This window comes from Carassius carassius, chromosome 31 (assembly GCF_963082965.1).
Source record: "Carassius carassius chromosome 31, fCarCar2.1, whole genome shotgun sequence".
Taxonomy (NCBI): domain Eukaryota; kingdom Metazoa; phylum Chordata; class Actinopteri; order Cypriniformes; family Cyprinidae; genus Carassius; species Carassius carassius.
Genome location: NC_081785.1, coordinates 12,737,912 through 12,758,988, shown reverse-complemented (window position 1 = coordinate 12,758,988; position 21,077 = coordinate 12,737,912). Strand labels below are relative to the sequence as shown.

Sequence of the window (21,077 nt, the reverse complement as noted above, 5' to 3'; positions counted from 1 at the left end):
GATACTATTTGCATTGAAATAGAACCATCTTTAGCTGCTTGGTGTCAGGGGTGGGTGTGTGTGCGTGTGTGGGTGGGTCTCAGGTGGTAGTAAATGAGGAAGCATTCGATTGGAAGGCTAGCATTGAATTAAGAATACACAGGTGCTGTAGAGTGGAAATGGAGTCTGGATAGTAGGAACACAGATTTAAAAGCTTTGTCACAACACACACATGCACGATTATAAACCGCATTATACAACCCGAATTCCGGGAAAAGTTGGGACGTTTTTTAAATTTGAATAAAATGAAAACTAAAAGACTTTCAAATCACATGAGCCAATATTTTATTCACAATAGAACATAGATAACATAGCAAATGTTTAAACTGAGAAAGTTTACAATTTTATGCACAAAATGAGCTCATTTCAATTTTGATTTCTGCTACAGGTCTCAAAATAGTTGGGACGGGGCATGTTTACCATGGTGTAGCATCTCCTTTTCTTTTCAAAACAGTTTGAAGACATCTGGGCATTGAGGCTATGAGTTGCTGGAGTTTTGCTGTTGGAATTTGGTCCCATTCTTGCCTTATATAGATTTCCAGCTGCTGAAGAGTTCGTGGTCGTCTTTGACATATTTTTCGTTTAATGATGCACCAAATGTTCTCTATAGGTGAAAGATCTGGACTGCAGGCAGGCCAGGTTAGCACCCGGACTCTTCTACGACGAAGCCATGCTGTTGTTATAGCTGCAGTATGTGGTTTTGCATTGTCCTGCTGAAATAAACAAGGCCTTCCCTGAAATAGACGTTGTTTGGAAGGAAGCATATGTTGCTCTAAAACCTTTATATACCTTTCAGCATTCACAGAGCCTTCCAAAACATGCAAGCTGCCCATACCGTATGCACTTATGCACCCCCATACCATCAGAGATGCTGGCTTTTGAACTGAACGCTGATAACATGCTGGAAGGTCTCCCTCCTCTTTAGCCCGGAGGACACGGCGTCCGTGATTTCCGACAAGAATGTCAAATTGGGACTCGTCTGACCATAAAACACTATTCCACTTTGAAATAGTCCATTTTAAATGAGCCTTGGCCCACAGGACACGACGGCGCTTCTGGACCATGTTCACAGATGGCTTCCTTTTTGCATGATAGAGCTTTAGTTGGCATCTACTGATGGCACGGTGGATTGTGTTTACCGACAGTGGTTTCTGAAAGTATTCCTGGGCCCATTTAGTAATGTCATTGACACAATCATGCCGATGAGTGATGCAGTGTCGTCTGAGAGCCCGAAGACCACGGGCATCCAATAAAGGTCTCCGGCCTTGTCCCTTACGCACAGAGATTTCTCAAGTTTCTCTGAATCTTTTGATGATGTTATGCACTGTAGATGATGAGATTTGCAAAGCCTTTGCAATTTGACGTTGAGGAACATTGTTTTTAAAGTTTTCCACAATTTTTTTACGCAGTTTTTCACAGATTGGAGAGCCTCTGCCCATCTTTACTTCTGAGAGACTCTGCTTCTCTAAGACAAAGCTTTTATAGCTAATCATGTTACAGACCTGATATCAATTAACTTAATTAATCACTAGATGTTCTCCCAGCTGAATCTTTTCAAAACTGCTTGCTTTTTTAGCCATTTGTTGCCCCCGTGCCAACTTTTTTGAGACCTGTAGCAGGCATTAAATTTTAAATGAGTTAATTAAGTGGATAAAAGTGTAAAATTTCTCAGTTTAAACATTTGCTACGTTATCTATGTTCTATTGTGAATAAAATATTGGCTCATGTGATTTGAAATTCCTTTAGTTTTCATTTTATCAAAATTTAAAAAACGTCCCAACTTTTCCGGAATTCGGGTTGTATACGTCCTCGGATGTAACATGTTTCTGTCTGGTTGTGTCTAACTGTATATATGTGTTTGCAATTCTCTAGTGTGTTCATGAATATGATGCATCATCAAAATCAACATCTTTAGTAAAGATACTATGGGAATCCCTACACACTTGCTTTTCAAGTAATTCAACTAATCAAGTTTTGTTTGTTTGATAGTCTTGACACACTAAAATTAATGTACTAAATGTACTAATACGCAAAAATGTGTACTTTTCAGAATTTGGAGGTCAATAAGTTTTTTTGTGAAATAAACGAATAATATTATTCAGCAAGGTTACTAAAAAGATTAAAAAAAAATGTCAGTAAATTGAGAGTAAAGACATTTATAATAATACAACAATTTCTATTTCTCATAAATGCTGTTCTTTTGAACTTACTTGGAAAAACAGTTTTCAAAAAAAAAAAAAAAAAAAAAAATATATATATATATATATATATATATTAAGCAGAAAAACAGATTTCAACACTTACAATGATTAGAAATGTTTCTTTAGCACCAAATCAGTAATTAAGAATGATTTCTGAATCATGTGGCTCTAAAGACTGGAGTAATGGCTGCTGAAAATTCAGCTTTGCCATCAGAGGAATAAATGCCATTTTAAATAATATTAAAATAGTTATTTTAATTTGTAATAATATTTTGTGCTATTATTTTTTTATAATATATTGTGTTTTTACTGTATTTTGAGCAAACAAATGCAGCTGTGAGAAGAAAAAACTTTTTTCAAATAAAAATTTTTGAAAAGTGTAAATTCAAAGAGTGTATGCACACACACACACACACACACATACTGAGTTGGTGCATTTGTCTTCTAGAACAATGGTTTTACTTCTTACCACAAAAATGAGGCAGGTCTGGTCAGGTGTCAGTGCTCTCTCTCTCTTTCTCAGTAAGAGTGTGATGATGTGATTAGCTGCTCTTGGGTCACAGGATTTTTTTTTGTCCACATCAGCAGGTACATAAACTGTACTAGTACATCAGTCCCTCACTCATGGATTTTTCACACACATACACATGATGGTTTTTGTAATATTGAGGGGACTTTCTATTGATATAGTGTGTGTGTGTGTGTGTGTGTGTGTGTGTGTGTGTGTACAGGTGTGTACAGGTGTGTATGTGTATTTGTGTATGTGTGGGCATGTTTTTGTGACATATGTTCTTGTGGTATGACACAGATATTAGAAGGAGAGGGTGACTTATGAGGACATAACCCATGTCCCCATTTTTCAAAACACTTAGGGGCTGTTTACACCTGTTTACACCTGGCCACTTCATGCATTTTCTCAGATCGGATAGCTATCTGATTTATCAAAACGGTTCCATTTACACCTGGTCACATGAATGTGTTTTTGCGAAACGGATTTAAATCTGATCTTCAATTCCCGCGCTATATGCAGATTTAATGGAGTGCACGTCACCGAAAGCAACAGATATGAGCTGCATTTTATTGATCATCAGCTAAAATTTCAAAATCAAAGACCGCAATAAGAGAGAGCGGCAACAGCACTGGTAAGATCATTTCGTTTCTCTACTATTAATGATGATGATTGTGTGTTAAGCGTTCGCGACTTACTTTCACTTTGATTTGCGATATTTTGCACGTTGGTTTAATGAATATATGCTCAGCTTCTCATCTGGTGGTGCGTGTTCCAGTAGCGTCGTCATATCTGGCTATAACATTACATATAGCCTATAACACGCCCTCACACATTTATTTTTTTAGCATTTTGGGGAGGAGTACAATTTACATATTTGGTTTTAACAACCAGATGCATTTACACTTGTCTAGTTTTGTCTGGAATGCGGCCCAGACCACCTCCTGAAGTGGTTTGAGCGATCGGATTCAAATCCGTCTCAAATGCGTTTCGGAGGGCATTTACACTTGGTCTTTTCACGGTCGGATAGCTATCCGATCTGAGAAAACGCATGAAGTGGCCAGGTGTAAACGGCCCCTTATAAACCATACAGAATGAGTTTTTTTGAGAAAGTAAATATGCACAAAGTTTCCTGTGAGGGTTAGGGTTAGGTGTAGGGTTGGTGTAGGGCCATAGAATATACAGTTTGTACAGTATAAAAACCATTACGCCTATGGGATGCCCCCACTTTTCACAAAAACAAACGTGTGTGTGTGTGTGTGTTTGTGAATTAGAATACATTTTAGTCTCAGTTATAAAAACAAATGAGGAAAATGTTATAAATTATAAAATGAAATATAATTAAATATTAACATATAATTAAATATTAATAATACATGTAATAAAAACAAATGATAAAATATTTTAAATACATATGATTAAATTACATAATAATAAAACATTTAATAATAAATAATTTTTACAAATTAAAAATAATTTTTACAAATTACCAGAGGCCCTGTTTTCTGTTTAGCAAAAAAGAAGAATATAGAGATAAATAAGCCTTTATTTAATAAAAGTGCATGTCTCTGTGGGCTTCCAGGTCCAAACTGATAATCTATGGACATGCAGATGGACTGGCACATCACTGTTTCTACTGATTAGTACACACAGATAACACATCTTAAAGACTAGAGAGATCAATTGAGAGAGAAATAGAAAGCGGATGAGCCCTTCTGTCTTTTTTTCAAAAGACCACAGCATTCAAGTCTGTGTTTGAATGTCTAATACAGAGAATGTATAATACAGATAATGTATAATGCATGCACACATACTGGTTTCCAAAAATTTATTTATTTATTTAATTTTTTTGTGGGAACACTCCATAGATGTAATGGATTTTGTGGGGTATTTTCTACCCCCTTACTCTACCCCTGCCCCTAAACCTACCCTTTTAGATTTAAAAAAAAATATTTCTTTCTACATGATTTATAAGCTTGTTTGTTGCTAGATTTACTGGTATCACTATCTTGTGTGGACATAGAACACTCTCTGTGAAGGCTTCCATGGACAGTGTCTTACAAAAATAAATAAATAAATAAAAAATAATAAAAAATAATAATAATAATAAATGGGAAAAAAATTCAGAGAGTCCAGAGTCTAAAAAATAGAGAGAGAAATAAAGGTTGAAATATAGGTGCATGTATGCAAAATATGTGTATGTGGGCAATAGACAGATGTATGGAGAGACAGGCAGGTGGGAGGATGTTTTATGGTATTCATGAGTCTGGGCTGTTATCAGTTGACCTTTAAATTGGAGCCGCTGCTCGGCAGGAAACCCGAGGGCCCATCTCAGATTTGACTAGCTTGGAGCCCCCAGCCTGCTGAAGATAAAAACTGCAGAAGCCAGCAGGCAAATCCACACCGTATGCTACTATGCATATATATATATATATATATATATATATATATATATATATATACACACACACATTTTATTTTACAGTAGAATATATAAATTGACTGCTGAGTGAAAGCAGCATCATTAAGGACTATGAAGCATGCTGAGACGGGGCAGGTGGGCACAGTGAGAGCCGTATGCATGAGGGTGGGCTTGGCAGAGCTGATCTCTTCTCTCAGGGGCAGAAGTGGCTGGGATGATGAATTCATCACTGTTGTAAGAGTCCTGCAGGAGGCCAGATTTGCTCAAATCCCTCATGAGAGGAAGACACGTGATATAGATAGGAAAATGAGCCCATAGGGAACAGAGTATGAAACTTATATTGCATTGCATTGTGTTTGTGCGCGTGTGTTCTTATGAATATACTTTTTACAGGAGGAGAGGGTCTCGTATCGGTAGTGATAAACCAAAATTTATTAAGAAGTCTTACAAAAACATGGACTAGCTCTACAGTAGCAATATGAGCAGATGTTCTCTAGTGTACAAGTAGAGGCATGCACACACAATCGAGCTGTTGTGGACAGCTATGTTCCTCTACAGTAATTTTTTTAAACACCGTAAAGTAATATCATTTACACATTATTTCATGCTCTCTAGGTAAAAAAATTGTGAGAATCAAATATTTCAAATATAATCAAACCCTTTTCCAATTCCCTTTTAACTTCTGTGTTCATTTATTAAATAGTTTGCCTAATTTAAATACACTGTGAGTTTTTTTATAAAAGTGTTACACTTTCTGTTCCATTTAACACATTTACCATGCTTTAATCCAGTTGTAAATCCCCCAAAATTCCACAGATTCTGTCTAGGCCTGCTAATCACTCATGAACAAATGAATCTATGTGAATTTAGAATGAGTATTTGCATTAAATAAGGTCCACATTGCCTTGAGTCACCGTTGCCCTCCAGTCTTACAGCGGAAGGAGGTCGCAAATGGAGGTACAAAGTAACGAGTGATAAGAAACACCTGAGGCTAATATAGCACCTCTGCCATGCAGACACAAGGAACAACATTACCAGATCGCCACCAAGACAATATATCACCGCGACCTCACCTGGGAATCTACCACTTCACAAGCACAAATATTTTGTTTAGTTCTAATAAAAACCTCTCAGAGTTGCATCATTGCCACCACACTATATATGTTTCTGTGTGTGTTTCTGCTTATCAGAGTTGTCTGCATTCACAGCAGAAAGATTCATAGGACCAAAAGGAGTGTATCACAGCAGGTCTGGTGCAAATGAATGTGGAAAGCAGACTAACAGCACAAAGATAATGCAGGCCAATACAAAAGACACACACACGGACTCACGCATGCACGCAGAGAACAGGAGTGAAGCAGAGGCTAACGGCAGAACAGCTTGGGGTCGTTAAGCATCATTAGCTGGACATTTGTTCACACACATTTTTCAGGGAGCATCCTGCTAAGCAGGGAGTGTGTTCTCTTCAAGGAGTGTGTACTGGACAGAGGCAAGCAGGCAGGAAATGATGTTACTGCCCTGTGTGTGTGCGTGTGTAATCTATTGCATGATGGAGCAGATATGTTCCTTGTAAGAGACATCACCGTGTTTGATTACCAACAGGAATCATTCCAGCCAGAAAACAACAGAAGCATGTAAACTGCATCTGTGATTTACATACATTTATAGTTCCAGCATATTCAGTCATTTCAAGTACAGCAGCACACAAACACTCACTCACACGACACAAAAGTGGAAATGCTGCAAGGCTACAATCAGGATTTTAACCATGTTTACCTGAAACTCGAGTGTCCACAGAAGCCTTAGAAAGCCATGGAAAGTGAAAAAACACAGCAAGATGTCAGTGCTACATATTGATTGAAGGGGTTAAACTTCCAGACTCTTAATGATTTAAACAGAGTGGAATAAAATTTGGAAAATGCACACAGAAATAGTTAATTTACAACTACTCCAGGGTCAAGGAGTTCGGTCTAGAACAAATTTACCACTAATGTTGTTTTTAAATGAATAGTCTACCCAAAAATTGCAAGGTTTATGTAGCTCTGAATGTCAAGATCGGAGTTTTGATTCCTAGGGAATACAAACTGACAAAATTTATACTTTAAATTTACGGTAAACCACTTTGACAAAAACATCTACAAATTTCCATAAACTCAAACTGGATAAAATTAAAATTAAAATATAGTTTTTTTTTTTTTTAGTTTTTACATATTGAAAAATAAAAGAAGTCTCTTATGCTCACCAAGTCTGAATTTATTTGTTTAAAAATACCGTAAAAAAAAAAGTAATATGGGGAAATGTTACTAAAGCTTACATTTAATATCTTTAAAAATGTTGTTTATTCCTGTGATGGCAAGGCTACATTTTCAGCAGCCATTACTCCAGTGTCACATGATTCTTCAGAAATCATTCTAAAATGCTCAAAAAAAAAAATTCTTTAAAGTTCAATTTAATACATCCTTGATGAATACAAATAATAATATGAACAAATATTAAACAAAGAAAGAAACCTTACTGCAGTATAGAAAATATAAAACCGTATATAAAATATTTAACAGCACTGGAATTACTTTACTTGTTGGCAGTGAAAAGAAAATATACATACAAACTGGCCAAATTAAACACGGCTGTACTTTTGCTCGTGTCATATTGCTTAATTCATGCAAAAATGTTGGACAAATGTGACCTTCACAATTCAAGATCTGAAAACCATCGAAAAATTAGGACAACACACTTAGACAAACAACACCACAGTGCCAACAGCTGCATCCTGGGGAACAAAAGACCACTGTGTAGACACAATTTCCCGCTGACCACACTACCACAAGGCACGAAAACACACAAACACCCAAACATTTTCACCTTGTATACAAAGAGGCCCATAACTTACTCTGAGAGTGATCCATTTCATCCAGAATATTCGCAACCACCAACTCCCCCCAGAGGAATCCAATGGAGAAATTGGATCATTTTTAGCCCAACCTCAATTCACAGCAAGTTTCCAAACATCTTTCTCTCTCTCATACAATCACACTACTTAACTACGCCACAGAACTAAAAGATTTGTTTTTAAAACTGCAGACTAAAATAAAATCTAACCAATCTAACCAGTCCTGATCTTGGCTTGTGATACTTAAGAGATTTTACCTACTGCTAATTCACAGAGGAGATCAGCATGGAGCCTGGAGCTAATGAGAGAAGCTGTGTCTGTCCCTCCAGTGCTCATTCTTTTGCTCAAACAAAACATTAGCAGATAATGTAACGGAATTAAGAAGACAAAATATTCCAATTGGATATTGATCAGAAGAGTGAGGTGGCAGCATTTCTGCTGATTAAGCCTGTGATGAGGTGATTGATCCACAATGCTTGTCCTCACGTCTGAAGATGTCTGGCAGGCCTATAGTCTGCCTGACAAAGGTGGTGAATGGAAGTGTGAAGCGGTCTGACACCAGAACACAATGAATACCTAAAGCTCAACATCAGTTCTCATGACCGTGTTCAAAATGATGACAGACATCAGATGACGAAGAGACAAATATAACTACACAATCAATAGAATATCAGGCACCAGATGGTGTAGATTCTTGTATTGGCATGTAGAAAGTCAGCATAAATGTTCAGTAATGATGTAGAATGTTCATTAAGAGTGATTCAGAACAGTGCCGATGCACGCTGATCTGAGGCCAGCTTTAAAGATCAGAGCTGGAGGCTTGTATCCTGAAAGACAACCACTGATCTCCAGCAAGACAAGGGCTGCAGGGATCAATGCAAAATCCATGTTAACTGTCAGTGTTTTTCGATGTGGCCGGATCAGAGATAAAACAAATAAGTAATAAAAGAAAAAGGTTAACCGTAAAACCAAGGAGCAGAAAAAGCAATGAATGTAGCTTTTAAAAAAAATGGATAGTAAAAATAAATTAAAGTAAAATTGCTCTTTTAACAAATTGCTGTTTTATGAAAACAAGCCACTTTCCCAAGGCACTCCTCTGCATATTATGCATAAAAACATCCCTTGGAGAAAAAAATATGTGTGCTTTTACACACAACCTTGAGAGATTTGCTGATTAAAAATATATATCCAATATATATTTCACAAAAAATGATCTCAAAAGTAAAAAAACTAAACCTTTTATTAAAGCCTTAAGCAGTTCCAGATGTATAAGTTGCTTACTGTTCATGTTCTTGAAGATGTTCAGGATGGGGAGGATCTGTCTGTAGTATGGGACCAGCGCCTCACCCACCATATCTGCTGATACAACCAGGTGCTGCAGAACCTTCAGCGTAGTGCAGATGACCTGCCTGCTCCTCGTGTTGAGAGCATCTGTAGACAAACACAGAGAGATGAAGAGAACAAGAAAGAAGGTCCAAAAATACTTTGAGGTGTGGGGAAAAACTGTGATATTTTCCCATTTTTGGGATGTGCCTTTTTGGGATGTTGTATTTGCACTTTCTTTTTCTCAGTCCAAAAGTTGAAGAACACTTTCCCTTACATGCCCTGTATGCAGTGAGGAAGGCTTCAATTCAATTCTACAAAAAAGCCTTTATCTGCAGTCTGCATGATATCCCGTGGTTCAGAGGAAAAAATGACAGAGCAGTTGAAAAAATAATTTAATTTATAAATATACTTTTTCCATATGATTTGATCTCTGAGAAATAAGCTGTTATACTCATTAAAGGGTTAGTTCACCCAGATAGCAAATTTATGTAATTAATAACTTACCCTCATGTTGTTTCAAACCCGTAAGACCACCGTTTATCTTTGGAACACAGTTTAAGATATTTTAGATTTAGTCCGAAAGCTCTCAGTCCCTCCATTGAAGCTGTGTGTACGGTATACTGTCCATGTCCAGAAAGGTAAGAAAAACATCATCAAAGTAGTCCATGTGACATCAGAGGGTCAGTTAGAATTTTTTGAAGCATCGAAAATACATTTTGGTCCAAAAATAGCAAAAACGACGACTTTATTCAGCTTTGTCTTCTTTTCCGTGTCTGTTGTGAGAGAGAGTTCAAATCAAAGCAGCTGGATATCCGGTTCGCGAACGAATCATTCAGTTCACCAAATCGAACTGAATCGTTTTAAACGGTTCGCATCTCTAATACGCATTAATCCACAAATGACTTAAGCTGTTAACTTTTTTAATGTGGCTGACACTCCCTCTGAGTTCAAACAAACCAATATCCCGGAGTAATTCATGTACTCAAACAGTACACTGACTGAACTGCTGTGAAGAGAGAACTGAAGATGAACACTGAGCCGAGTCAGATAACGAACAAAACATTGACTCATTCACGAGTCAAGAACCGTTTCTGTCAGACGAGGATGTGTGATTCAGCGTGAAGCAGACCGACACACAGGGCGTCTGAACTGAACTGATTCTTTTGGTGATTGATTCTGAACTGATTCTGTGCTAGTGTTATGAGCGCGGGTAAACCGAAGGCTTGAATCAAGGGCAATCATCGCAAATGACGCCATTATACGTCGAGCGCAAAAGAACCGGTGAACCGTTTTCTTCAACCGGTTTATTGAATCGAACTGTCCGAAAGAACTACCGGTGATCCGAAAACCGATGCAACCGATTCTTCACTCGTGAACGAGTCAGTCTATTGTTCGCTATCTGGCTCGGCTCGGTGTTCATCTTCAGTTCTCTCTTCACAGCAGTTCAGTCAGTGTACTGTTTGTGTTCATGCATTACTCCGGGATATTGGTTTGTTTGAACTCAGAGGGAGTGTCAGCCACATTAAAAAAAAGTTAACAGCTTAAGTCATTTGTGGATTAATGCATATTAGAGATGCGAACCGTTTAAAACGATTCAGTTCGATTTGGTGAACTGAATGATTCGTTCGCGAACCGGATATCCAGACTGCTTTGTTTTGAACTCTCTCACACAACAGACACGGAAGAGAAGACAATGCTGAATAAAGTCGTCGTTTTTGCTATTTTTGGACCAAAATGTATTTTCGATGCTTCAAAAAATTCTAACCGACCCTCTGATGTCACATGGACTACTTTGATGATGTTTTTCTTACCTTTCTGGACATGGACAGTATACCGTACACACAGCTTCAATGGAGGGACTGAGAGCTTTCGGACTAAATCTAAAATATCTTAAACTGTGTTCCAAAGATAAACTGAGGTTTTACGGGTTTGAAATAACATGAGGGTAAGTTATTAATGACATAAATTTGCTATCTGGGTGAACTAACCCTTTAAATACATATTTGGTTACTGTATCTCTTGAGTTATCTCACTTGAATTTATTTTAGATCATTTATGTTATGATGGGTCTAAAGCCTCTCTGAACAAGGCATTTAGGAGGTATAATTCATCCAAAAATTATTTCATCTACACATCTTTTGTGTTTTGAGAGGCAGCTGTGTGCTGTACTTTACCAACCACCTCCACTTACTTCCTGCTCTCCTATATCTGTATAACACACTATGAAATTCTAATTACCAAACAAACACACCAAACTGTTTTCCAGCGGTGTGACATTTGCACTGAAGGAGTGTTCAATAATTCATGGTGTGTGACGCGTCTGGAGGAGTAAGGATCTGTTTCTAAATCTCTCTAAGTAAAACCATTAATGCCTCTATCATATTAGGCTCTAAAAATTAACCACCTCACATACCTTTTCCTTCTCTAAATATCACAGAAGCATGACATTTAGACACTTGAGTAATTGCATTAGTTTAACTCCTGATACAAACATAACTGCAGTCACTCCTGTGGGAGAGGGAAAAAAGTTTTCTAATTTGTCTATCTATCTGTCTACCTGTCTGTCTATCTATGTTGCAACCAAGAAGGAGGAATGGTTTTATTTAATCATTCCAAAGGAGCTAATTTATTCTTCACTCTGGGCTTTGATTTGACCAGTGCAGAACTTCTCGTTTTCTCATGTGACCCATAAAATGGATCGTTTTGATTTGCTGTAAAAACTCTTTTGTGTTTTTAAACAAAATAAAAAATGAATAACAAAAATAATATTCTGGGATTTAAACAGCATCATAACAAAAAAATAATAAAAATAAATTAAATACTGATGCCCAATATTGCTTTCATCACACTGGATTCTGCTTAAAATGGTCAAGTCCCTCACATGCCTCTGGCCAAACTCCATACATTTTCATACATTTCCAGCATTACCACTTTTCCATAAGTCAGATTTATGTAGTGTGACTGCTTTAGAGTTTTGAAAGGTAGCTTCTTGCCCTCCCTTACTATACTGTAATACTGTAATTAATTGAATGCCATTTTTATTTTCTCTTTTGTAAGCTTTGGAATGCTTCTTCTTCTCTTCCTCTAAGCTTTCAGATGAAGTGCATGCTCTGTACTAAGGACAGACTGACTCCCATTGAATAATTTTGTGACTTATAAAAAAAGAAAAAATAATTAGTTACTTTGGACAGTAATTAGTATCTTGCACAGGAAGAACTCTATGGAGCAGGTCTCATTTTAATGACACTCACTCTTGATGGGTATGATGAGCTGTGGAATAAGAGGCAGGATCTTACTGCCACCGTGCTCCAGCATGTCATGGATGCCCTGTCGAGCAAAGAACTCATAGGGGTGAACCGTCTCGCACATTCCGTCAAAAAACAGGGGGAGGTAGTGATGGTAGTCCAGTTTTTCAATCTCCACCTGTTTAAAAAACACAAGCATGCAAGGTCAGTGTTATTCTAAGTGTGTCTGTTCACTATGAAATCAAATTAGTGGAAGGCCAAAGAGTTTGTGTGTTTTTTAAATAACCCCTCTTTGTGTCTGTGACTATAATAGCCTCAACAAATACTCACAAACGCCAAGTCACAAAAAGAGCAGCCCCTGTTTTAGCACAGATTCTGGAGGGGAGACTGGGTCGGGGGGGGGGGGGCTGGGGGCTTTAGCAGCTGGGGGCTTTAGAACACTCTAGAACATGTGACTTCCTGTTGGATCACACATTCACACCTGTTCTGCTTTGGTTGTGAGCATGGAAACAGGCATGAATAGATAAGGCCTGTTTTGTGTCCTTGAGATATACAGTCATACACACAGTTTCATTATTCTCTTCTTTCTGTTGCAAGTCTGTCAGTAGGTTTAATGATGCTCTGTATACTTGTAAGCTGAATTTTTACATTAGTATTTTGTGTATTTTTTTATATCTGAAAATTCCTTTATCTATTATATAAGTGTGGCATATTAATGATGCACACACACATACACACATACACACACACACACACAAACACAGCATCATAAACTTAGCAAGAGGGCTGATTGCTTACAGCCAAATTACTGGCTAACCTTGACCTTTTCAGACTTGGACAAGATCATCTTGGTGATTCATACAGCAAAACTAGAGTACAAAACAAATATGTGCAGTGTGCTGGTAGAGAGATGATACACACACACACACATATAGAAGCATAATGGGGATTCCGAACATGAAAAACAAAGAGGAGACACATGCAGCTAACCACAGACAGATGTCTCACATAACTGGGGTGATATTCTGTGGGACTCTCTGACTGTAGCATTAATCACTGGAACACTGTGAATGTATGTTTGAGTGGGTCAGGTTTTGCCTGTATTGTGACTAAATGTTCCAACATGGATATTAAAACACCAACTAGGAGTAGGTGATCTTTCCAAAATATCATATCACGATCTTATAACGCAAAATAATGATCCACGACCTGAATCGGAATCTTCCCAATTTTGAGATACACTATTGAGAATATTCAGACTGGAACAAGCCTATGACTTACCTATTTGCACAGTTTAAAAAACACTAGGGGGTTTAAGAAAATATCAAAGCACGTGAGTATTGCGATATTTTGTTTGACGATACTGTATTGATTCTAAAAAACGGAATATCGATATTAAAAAAAAAAATCATGCAAGATTCATGGCAGTTGTTTCATTTTGAGTTTACATCCCGACCGCTGGCTGCAGCTTTGTCTCATTTTGTGCAGTTGGGGCAGTGCTCGCGTCGCGGTTTCGGCGATTCCATGCAGAAAATAAATACAAAATGAAAAAAAATATCGCCGTTAATCTATTCTCAAAGTTGGGTTGGGAGCTGGGTCTATACTAAGCAAGCTATGATGACTTTCATCTTGATATTTTATATAACCGACTGGCTGAGGCCAGCCTAAAAAGATGCCCAGGACAGTTGACGGGCCACTGCTGCGCATCGTCACGAAAGCTTATCTTTTTCACGTGTTTTTAAGCCTTACCGCTTGTCGATTTAAACATTAAAGCATCCAAAAAAACAAGACGCGGAAAAGCTTAACAGAGTAACTGGTTACTCGCGCGCTGTGTTCGGTGCGCAGGAGAGAGCCGCGTATCACGGACAGCGACACTGAACCGAGCTCTCTTCTGCGAAGTTCTCCTCGAAGTCCCTCCTGCACCTGAACGAACAAATACAAATCGCAGTTTGAATAAACAAGAAGATGTGAAAGAGCCCAATTCAGTACCGCGGTGTTCTGGTGTTCAGGGCTCACGCAGAGAAAGGCGTCTCAAAACACTTGAACATCGAATTTGCTTATTTTTGCTCTTGTGCCGACAAATACATACAAAATATGTCAAAATATCCACCTTGAAAATTATGCTCGAAAAAACTGTCAGCTATTTCTTAAGTGAAAGTAAAACATTGAGGAAAAAAATGGGATGTGTATTAAATTGGATGCGTTCATCTTCTCTTAAAGTGACCGCTCCTTATTTAGCTACTGGCTGCTGTAATGTTAATCCAAGAAAATGAAAATCACTCACTGCTCTTGACTGAATTAGGCTACTTTGTAGTTTTAACAGTCAAACTAAAAATTATTCAGACACCAGATATAATTTTTGATATATATAGCAAAACTGTAATAATGTGAGAAATGTTGAAGGTGTCTGAATAAATGTAGGTTTGATTGTATATTTGATTTTTTTACATTGAAGACTATCCAGTGCTATTTTACATTTGGTTTCTGTACCTTGACACCTACAAACTTGAAAAAAACTTAAACATTGTGTAAATAGCACAAATAAATAAAAATCAACGGACATACAAATTAAACAATTTCAAACAGGGCCCACTGGTACAACCTTCACCGGGTCCCCGCTGACCCCAGCTACGGCTCTGCTCACGCCTGTTTCACACATACTTCGTCTGCAGTGCGTATGCAGTCCGTGTAGCGTGGTCCGTGAGCACCTTTTCTAATGCACCACCTAGCTTGATAAAACCCTTCTCAAAGACTTACTGTTTGTCAATTTTATTTGGGTAACACACATATTCTGAATGCCTTTGGCAGAAATCGAATGAGCCATTTTAATCTAGATTAATCTATATAATATAATTCGCAGTTCATGTGCTATTAATAACTCATTTTATAATAAAGCATGTCCTGCAGTAAACTGCCTTTTACAACAGTCACATTATATGATTCATCTAATTTGGGTGTTAAGCTTTTAAGGACAGGTGAAAGCGCACTGCTTTAAATAAAAGGAACGGCAAGCGGCTCAATGATAATTTTATTAAAATTGAAACTTTCACAAAAATGTCATTCATTTCACTACTACTGCTAGTTCATGTTGAACTGTTTTTTTTTATTCGTCACAGCACATGAAAGACACATAAGAGGCGTGTGATATAATTTAGCCAGTCATAGTCATACAGTAGAAGATCAAAATCTTGACAATTCACTTGAAAAAAGAGATCGTAAACATCTTTAAGATCAATCACAAATCAAAATATAAAATCCTCAGATCTCCTACCCAACACATAATGTATTATTTAGTAACACATACACCCATTACAGCCAAGAGTGCTGAGCCACCTTTACAAAATTCACACCCTGCAGAGAAAGGACTTGATTTTTTTTCTCATACAAACAGCAGAATATGTGTAGATTATTAAGTCACAAATGCAAAGTTGTACCTTAATCATTTCATTGTTTTATATTATTATTTAATTAAACATTTGTGTAAACTACCTTTCAAAGGTCTGAGTCTATAAAATTACAATGTTCATAAATGTTCATGAAAAATACATAATTATTACAATTTAAAACTGTTTTCTATTTATATATATTTTAAATTCTAATTTATTACTGTGTTTTCAAAGCTGAATTTTCAGCAGTACTGTTATTTATTAATAACATATTGTTTTTGTGGAAAATAAATTTTTCAGGATCAATATTCTTTGATCATGCTTAACAACACCCTTCAGGCCTGTTTCACAACACACACAAAAGCAGTGTGTTTTCATATCACCACACTTATTTAAACACACAGTATTCATACATCCTGTGTTCACTAATCCAATAAATTCCACTTCCTGTCATTCATCTTCCATTTCAATATCCTGTGAGGTGTGGCAAATTTAATTCAGATTCACACTCATGAACTGAAGGAGAGCCTATTCTTAAATACTGAACTGTGCTCACTCCTGGTGTGTGTGCGTGTGTCCTTTAAAATGATTTTGATAACTCTCACGCCTGTGAAACTATTTGTGTAACATATTGATTTAGAGCTGCCAGAGATGTTAAAGGAAAGACAAATTATTTGTTACCAGTGCAAAAACAAAGAAATATGAGGAGCAGCACACACACTGCATCTGTGACACATAAACCACAGAATGAAACTGAACGGCTCAGAAGAGACACCATTGTGCACCATTGGTAAGGATTTTTGAAGTAAAAAAAAAGATTATTGAGGTATGTTTTAAAATAAAATACTATTTTAGTCTTCATAAATGTATTGTTTCATTCAATGTTACTTGCAGATTCTTTTTAATTATTTGTGAAATTTACTAGCAATTTCTGAATGAAAATTGTTTCAAAGTAAATCCCATACCATTTTTTTTTTGCATGTGTTTCTAATGCAGTATGAGATTTATTTCTGACGCGTATAAGACTCGAAGCCCATTCTTTATTATTTACACATGATCTGATTTGCTGTCTATTCAAAAGACATGAGTGAAATGTTAAGTGGGATTTGAAGAGAAGTGAGGGGTCAGTGAGACAGAGACCAGAGTCATCCCATATCGGTTGCTGTGACGACAGCAAAGTTTTCAAAGGGAAATAAGTGAGCACTGAAACTACAGAAGTAGGGAAAAAGGCAAATATGGGAGTCAGTGAAACATGAAAAGTGCTGGTCTCGCTGAAAGAGTTTCTGTTGAATGGATGCAATTATGATCCTTTTGGAAGCCATTAAAACTGTAGCTGCACATGAGCAGAGCTGTTGAAAGCTTTTAATGCCTGACAGATTGGGCAGAAAGACAGGCAGGTGCAGTTTGAGCTCGTATGGCTGCAGTGGAACAGATGAGGCAGAGCCGAAACTAACTGCCGGCACTCCAGATATGCTCTGGCATTGAGGTGAGACATAAGGCTTAATGTGAGCACCAGCAGCACATTTCTGCCAGCGTGCCGTGCACAAAGACACCTGTAGGGGATATAGCCAAACCGTGGTGTCTATCAGGAAGATGACATCCAAACTGGCCACTTGATTTTATACCATCACTACAAGAGGAAGAGGTACTCACTCTAGACAGGACACTCAAAGGACTTTCTGAGTGCCCCTTGCCATGGGGGACGTATGAGATGGTACAAAACGCAATACAGACATGCTCTCAATGAATACTACACCAATTTCAAGTCGGACAGTCAGCCTGACACACATTATGACAGTTTGTAATTTGCCCTCCATATGCAAGAGGAGGTACATGTTCAAAGCAATGTCCTGGCTATGAGAGTGTGACCTGTGCAAGTGAAAAAAGCCATTGCATTTCAAGGAACTACAAAGGGAGGAAAATAACCTGCCATCCTTCTTTCCCAGACTGTTGCTGTAAGATAGAGGAGTGTTTTTTTCTGGCATGAGAGGAAGGGGTAGTATAAATGTTCAGGCTCAGGAAATCAATCTGTTTTCCAGAGATGGCTGTGATGAAATCACCAGCTGATACGCGGGGGCACATGTGACACAGACAGGGCTTCGTCAGTCAAAATGTATGTATTCTTCACACCACATGAAAGTGCTGTTCACATATGCTAAACATGTACATGAAAGAAAAAACGTCCTACTGGAACATGATGGGCTTCATTCATGAAATGTGAACAAAATGATTTCCATATTTAATTAAAACAACAGCTGCATCCAATAACTTAGGCAGCTGACTTGCTGCTTCACTGCTTTATCAGGCAATGACGTTCCAGGCAGAGTTTTTGCACAAAGGCACCTCAAGAAACTGATGCGCAAAGCCGTCCTCATACGTCATCTGCCTGGAACTGCTTCAGTGTACAACAGTGAACACAAGCTAGATTTAATTGATTATTACGTTTTAAATATGGTAATTTTTCTTAAAAACGCATCAATTTGCTACAGGTGGACTTTGTTCACACCGGAGCCATGTGAGACACTTTTTTTATGGATGGGCACTTTTTATTTCACTTCTTTTGGACTTAAGCACTGTAACACCTGCTGAGTGTCATGAAACAGCTTGAAAGATCAAAGACAATTTTTAATATAACTCCGATTGGATTCGTCTAAAAGAAGAAAGTCATATACACCTAAGATGACTTGAGTAATACTGTATATGGGCTAATTTTTTGGGGGGGGGTGAACTAACCCTGTAAGACTTTTTAAGACAAAGTAAAGAATGTGACAAATAATGTCTTTGTATAATAGATATAAGAAGATACAGAAGATATAATAAATAAATTAATTTAAGACTTTCCACTTCAATTTGAGATCTGTTTAAGGCCTTAATTTGTGGAAAGGTGAATAAAGACTTAAGACCTTTTTAAGACACACAGAAAACCTGAATAAAACAAATTAAACAAAACAAAATTATTCATTTATGCTACTACTGAAGCATTTGCTCAGCAAACATGAGCAGGACAATTAAGAATATGCCACACGAATATGAAGATGCAAACAAGAAAGTAGTATAACATAGTAGAGGCAAGTTTTTCTGCTCCTCCAGTCACCTAAGTTAAAGAAATCCAAAGCCTGCGATAACGTGTGTATCATATATTTGGCGTGGATAACAGTAATACTGTGTGACTCACTGCCAGCTCTCCATCACCAAACAAACAAACATTTTCCTGTTGTCACGCTGTCTGGTCTCTGTTTCCCTGAGTTTCCACTAGTGGTCTCACTTCCCCATAGGCACCTCACCGTAGGCACTACAAATCCCACAAAGCCTTGTCCCTTCATCACAGTAATTGCACTCCTGTTAATTGCACTCAGGTGTCTTCACTTGTTAGTCATTATCCTCCCTATATTAACCAGTCCTGTTCTGTTTGTCTGGATGGAGTCCTTTCTTTCCATCACCCAGTTTCCTCGCCTTCCGAGTTCCTCGTCTTCCGAGTTCCTGTTCCCGTTCCTGTTCCTATTCCTGTTTATTTATTTGTTTGGTTGTTTGGATGGATTTTTGGTTTTGACCCCTGCTTGTTGATTTCTCTTTGGATTACCCATTAAAACCCTACTGCGATTGGATCTCTCGTCTCCTGCGTTTCACTGGGTCTCCGATCGTAACAGAAGGACTCCATCCATGTTGAGATCCAGCGGTGGGGGACTTCATTCCCGTTCCCCAGCCAGTATGGTGGAGCGGAGAGCGAGATATTTAAAATTAACCACCCTCCGCCAAGAGTGCAATGAGGTGGGTGCCATGGCACAAATGTTATGGTCCCTAGCTGAGGGGATGGGATATAATGATGCGGCCCTAAAGGACACTTTCAATACCGGGCTGGATGACCCGGTTCCTCGAATTGAAATGGAGCAGTTGGACGCCTATAATTTCTGGGAGTTTGTATTTTATTTACAACATCGGTCTCCATGGAATACCCCAGCCACACCTGTCTCTCCCAGTGGGATGGCCGATTCTAGACCGGGGTCTACAGATAGGAGGACCGCCAGCCCAGCGCCACTGCACAAAATGGCCGCCAGCCCAGCGCCACAGCACAAGGTGGTCGCCAGCCCAGCGCCACGATGCAAGATGGCCTCCAGCCCAGTGCCACAGCACAAGGTGGTCGCCAGTCCAGCGTTGCGACGCAAGATGGCCGCCAGCAAAGCGCCACTGCCCAAGATGGCCGCCGGCCCAGCGCCACTGCCCAAGATAACCGCCGGCCCAGCGCCACTGCCCAGAGTCCAGTCACCAGTGATCTTCATGGGCAGAGTCCAGTCACCAGTGATCTTCATGGGCAGAGTCCAGTCACCAGTGATCTTCATGGGCAGAGTCCAGTCACCAGTGATCTTCATGGGCAGAGTTCAGTCACCAGTGATCTTCATGGGCAGAATCATGTCACCAATGATCTTCATGGGCAAAGGCAAGTCACCATTGATCTTCATGAACAAATGCAAGTCACCAATGATCTTCATGAGCAGAGTCAAGTCAGCATTGATCTTCCTGAATCCAGTCTAAACACCACGGAATTACCAGAACAAAAGATGACTTTTGTTCCACCCGCTTAAATGATAAAAGTACTTATGTCTAAAAGACTGTGTCTGTTCCCCGAATAGTGAGGTCAAAATATAAATTTAATGTAGGATCTAGAAAAAATCTTATCGTGATTAAACCAGAAACATGTAAAGTAAATGAACAAAAACAATATTTAAAGTTTGGGCTCATAAATATTAGATCACTCACACCCAAAGCAGTTATTGTAAATGAAATGATCACAGATAATAGTTTTGATGTACTCTGCTTGACTGAAACCTATGGAGGTAAATCAGTAGCTAAACTCGAGAGGTTGAAGATCTGAATGTGAGAACTTGTCATATTAATATTTGTATTTGTAAGTTAAAATTTAAACTCACAGCTCTGATGTGAAAAGTTGAATCTTTCAATTTGCACACACAGACAATGATCAAAACACCCGTGTTTTGAATTGGAAGTTGTAGATTAATAGTCACAAATGTGTAGAATGACATTCACACAAAGAAAATTACATA

The 21,077-nt window shown here is 38.2% G+C and overlaps 1 protein-coding gene across 2 annotated transcripts in view; it reads right to left on the bottom strand.

The window, feature by feature from the left end:
• The window catches only part of LOC132112077 (parkin coregulated gene protein-like), a 105,289-nt gene that overhangs the window by 28,884 nt on the left and 55,328 nt on the right, over positions 1-21,077 (bottom strand). For both annotated transcript variants that reach the window (XM_059519668.1, XM_059519669.1), the window contains 2 exons: positions 12,638-12,809; positions 9,342-9,491 (listed from right to left, as the gene is read on the bottom strand). In XM_059519668.1, coding sequence (XP_059375651.1) covers positions 9,342-9,491; positions 12,638-12,809 — 322 coding nt within the window. The remainder of the gene's footprint in view (positions 1-9,341; positions 9,492-12,637; positions 12,810-21,077) is intronic.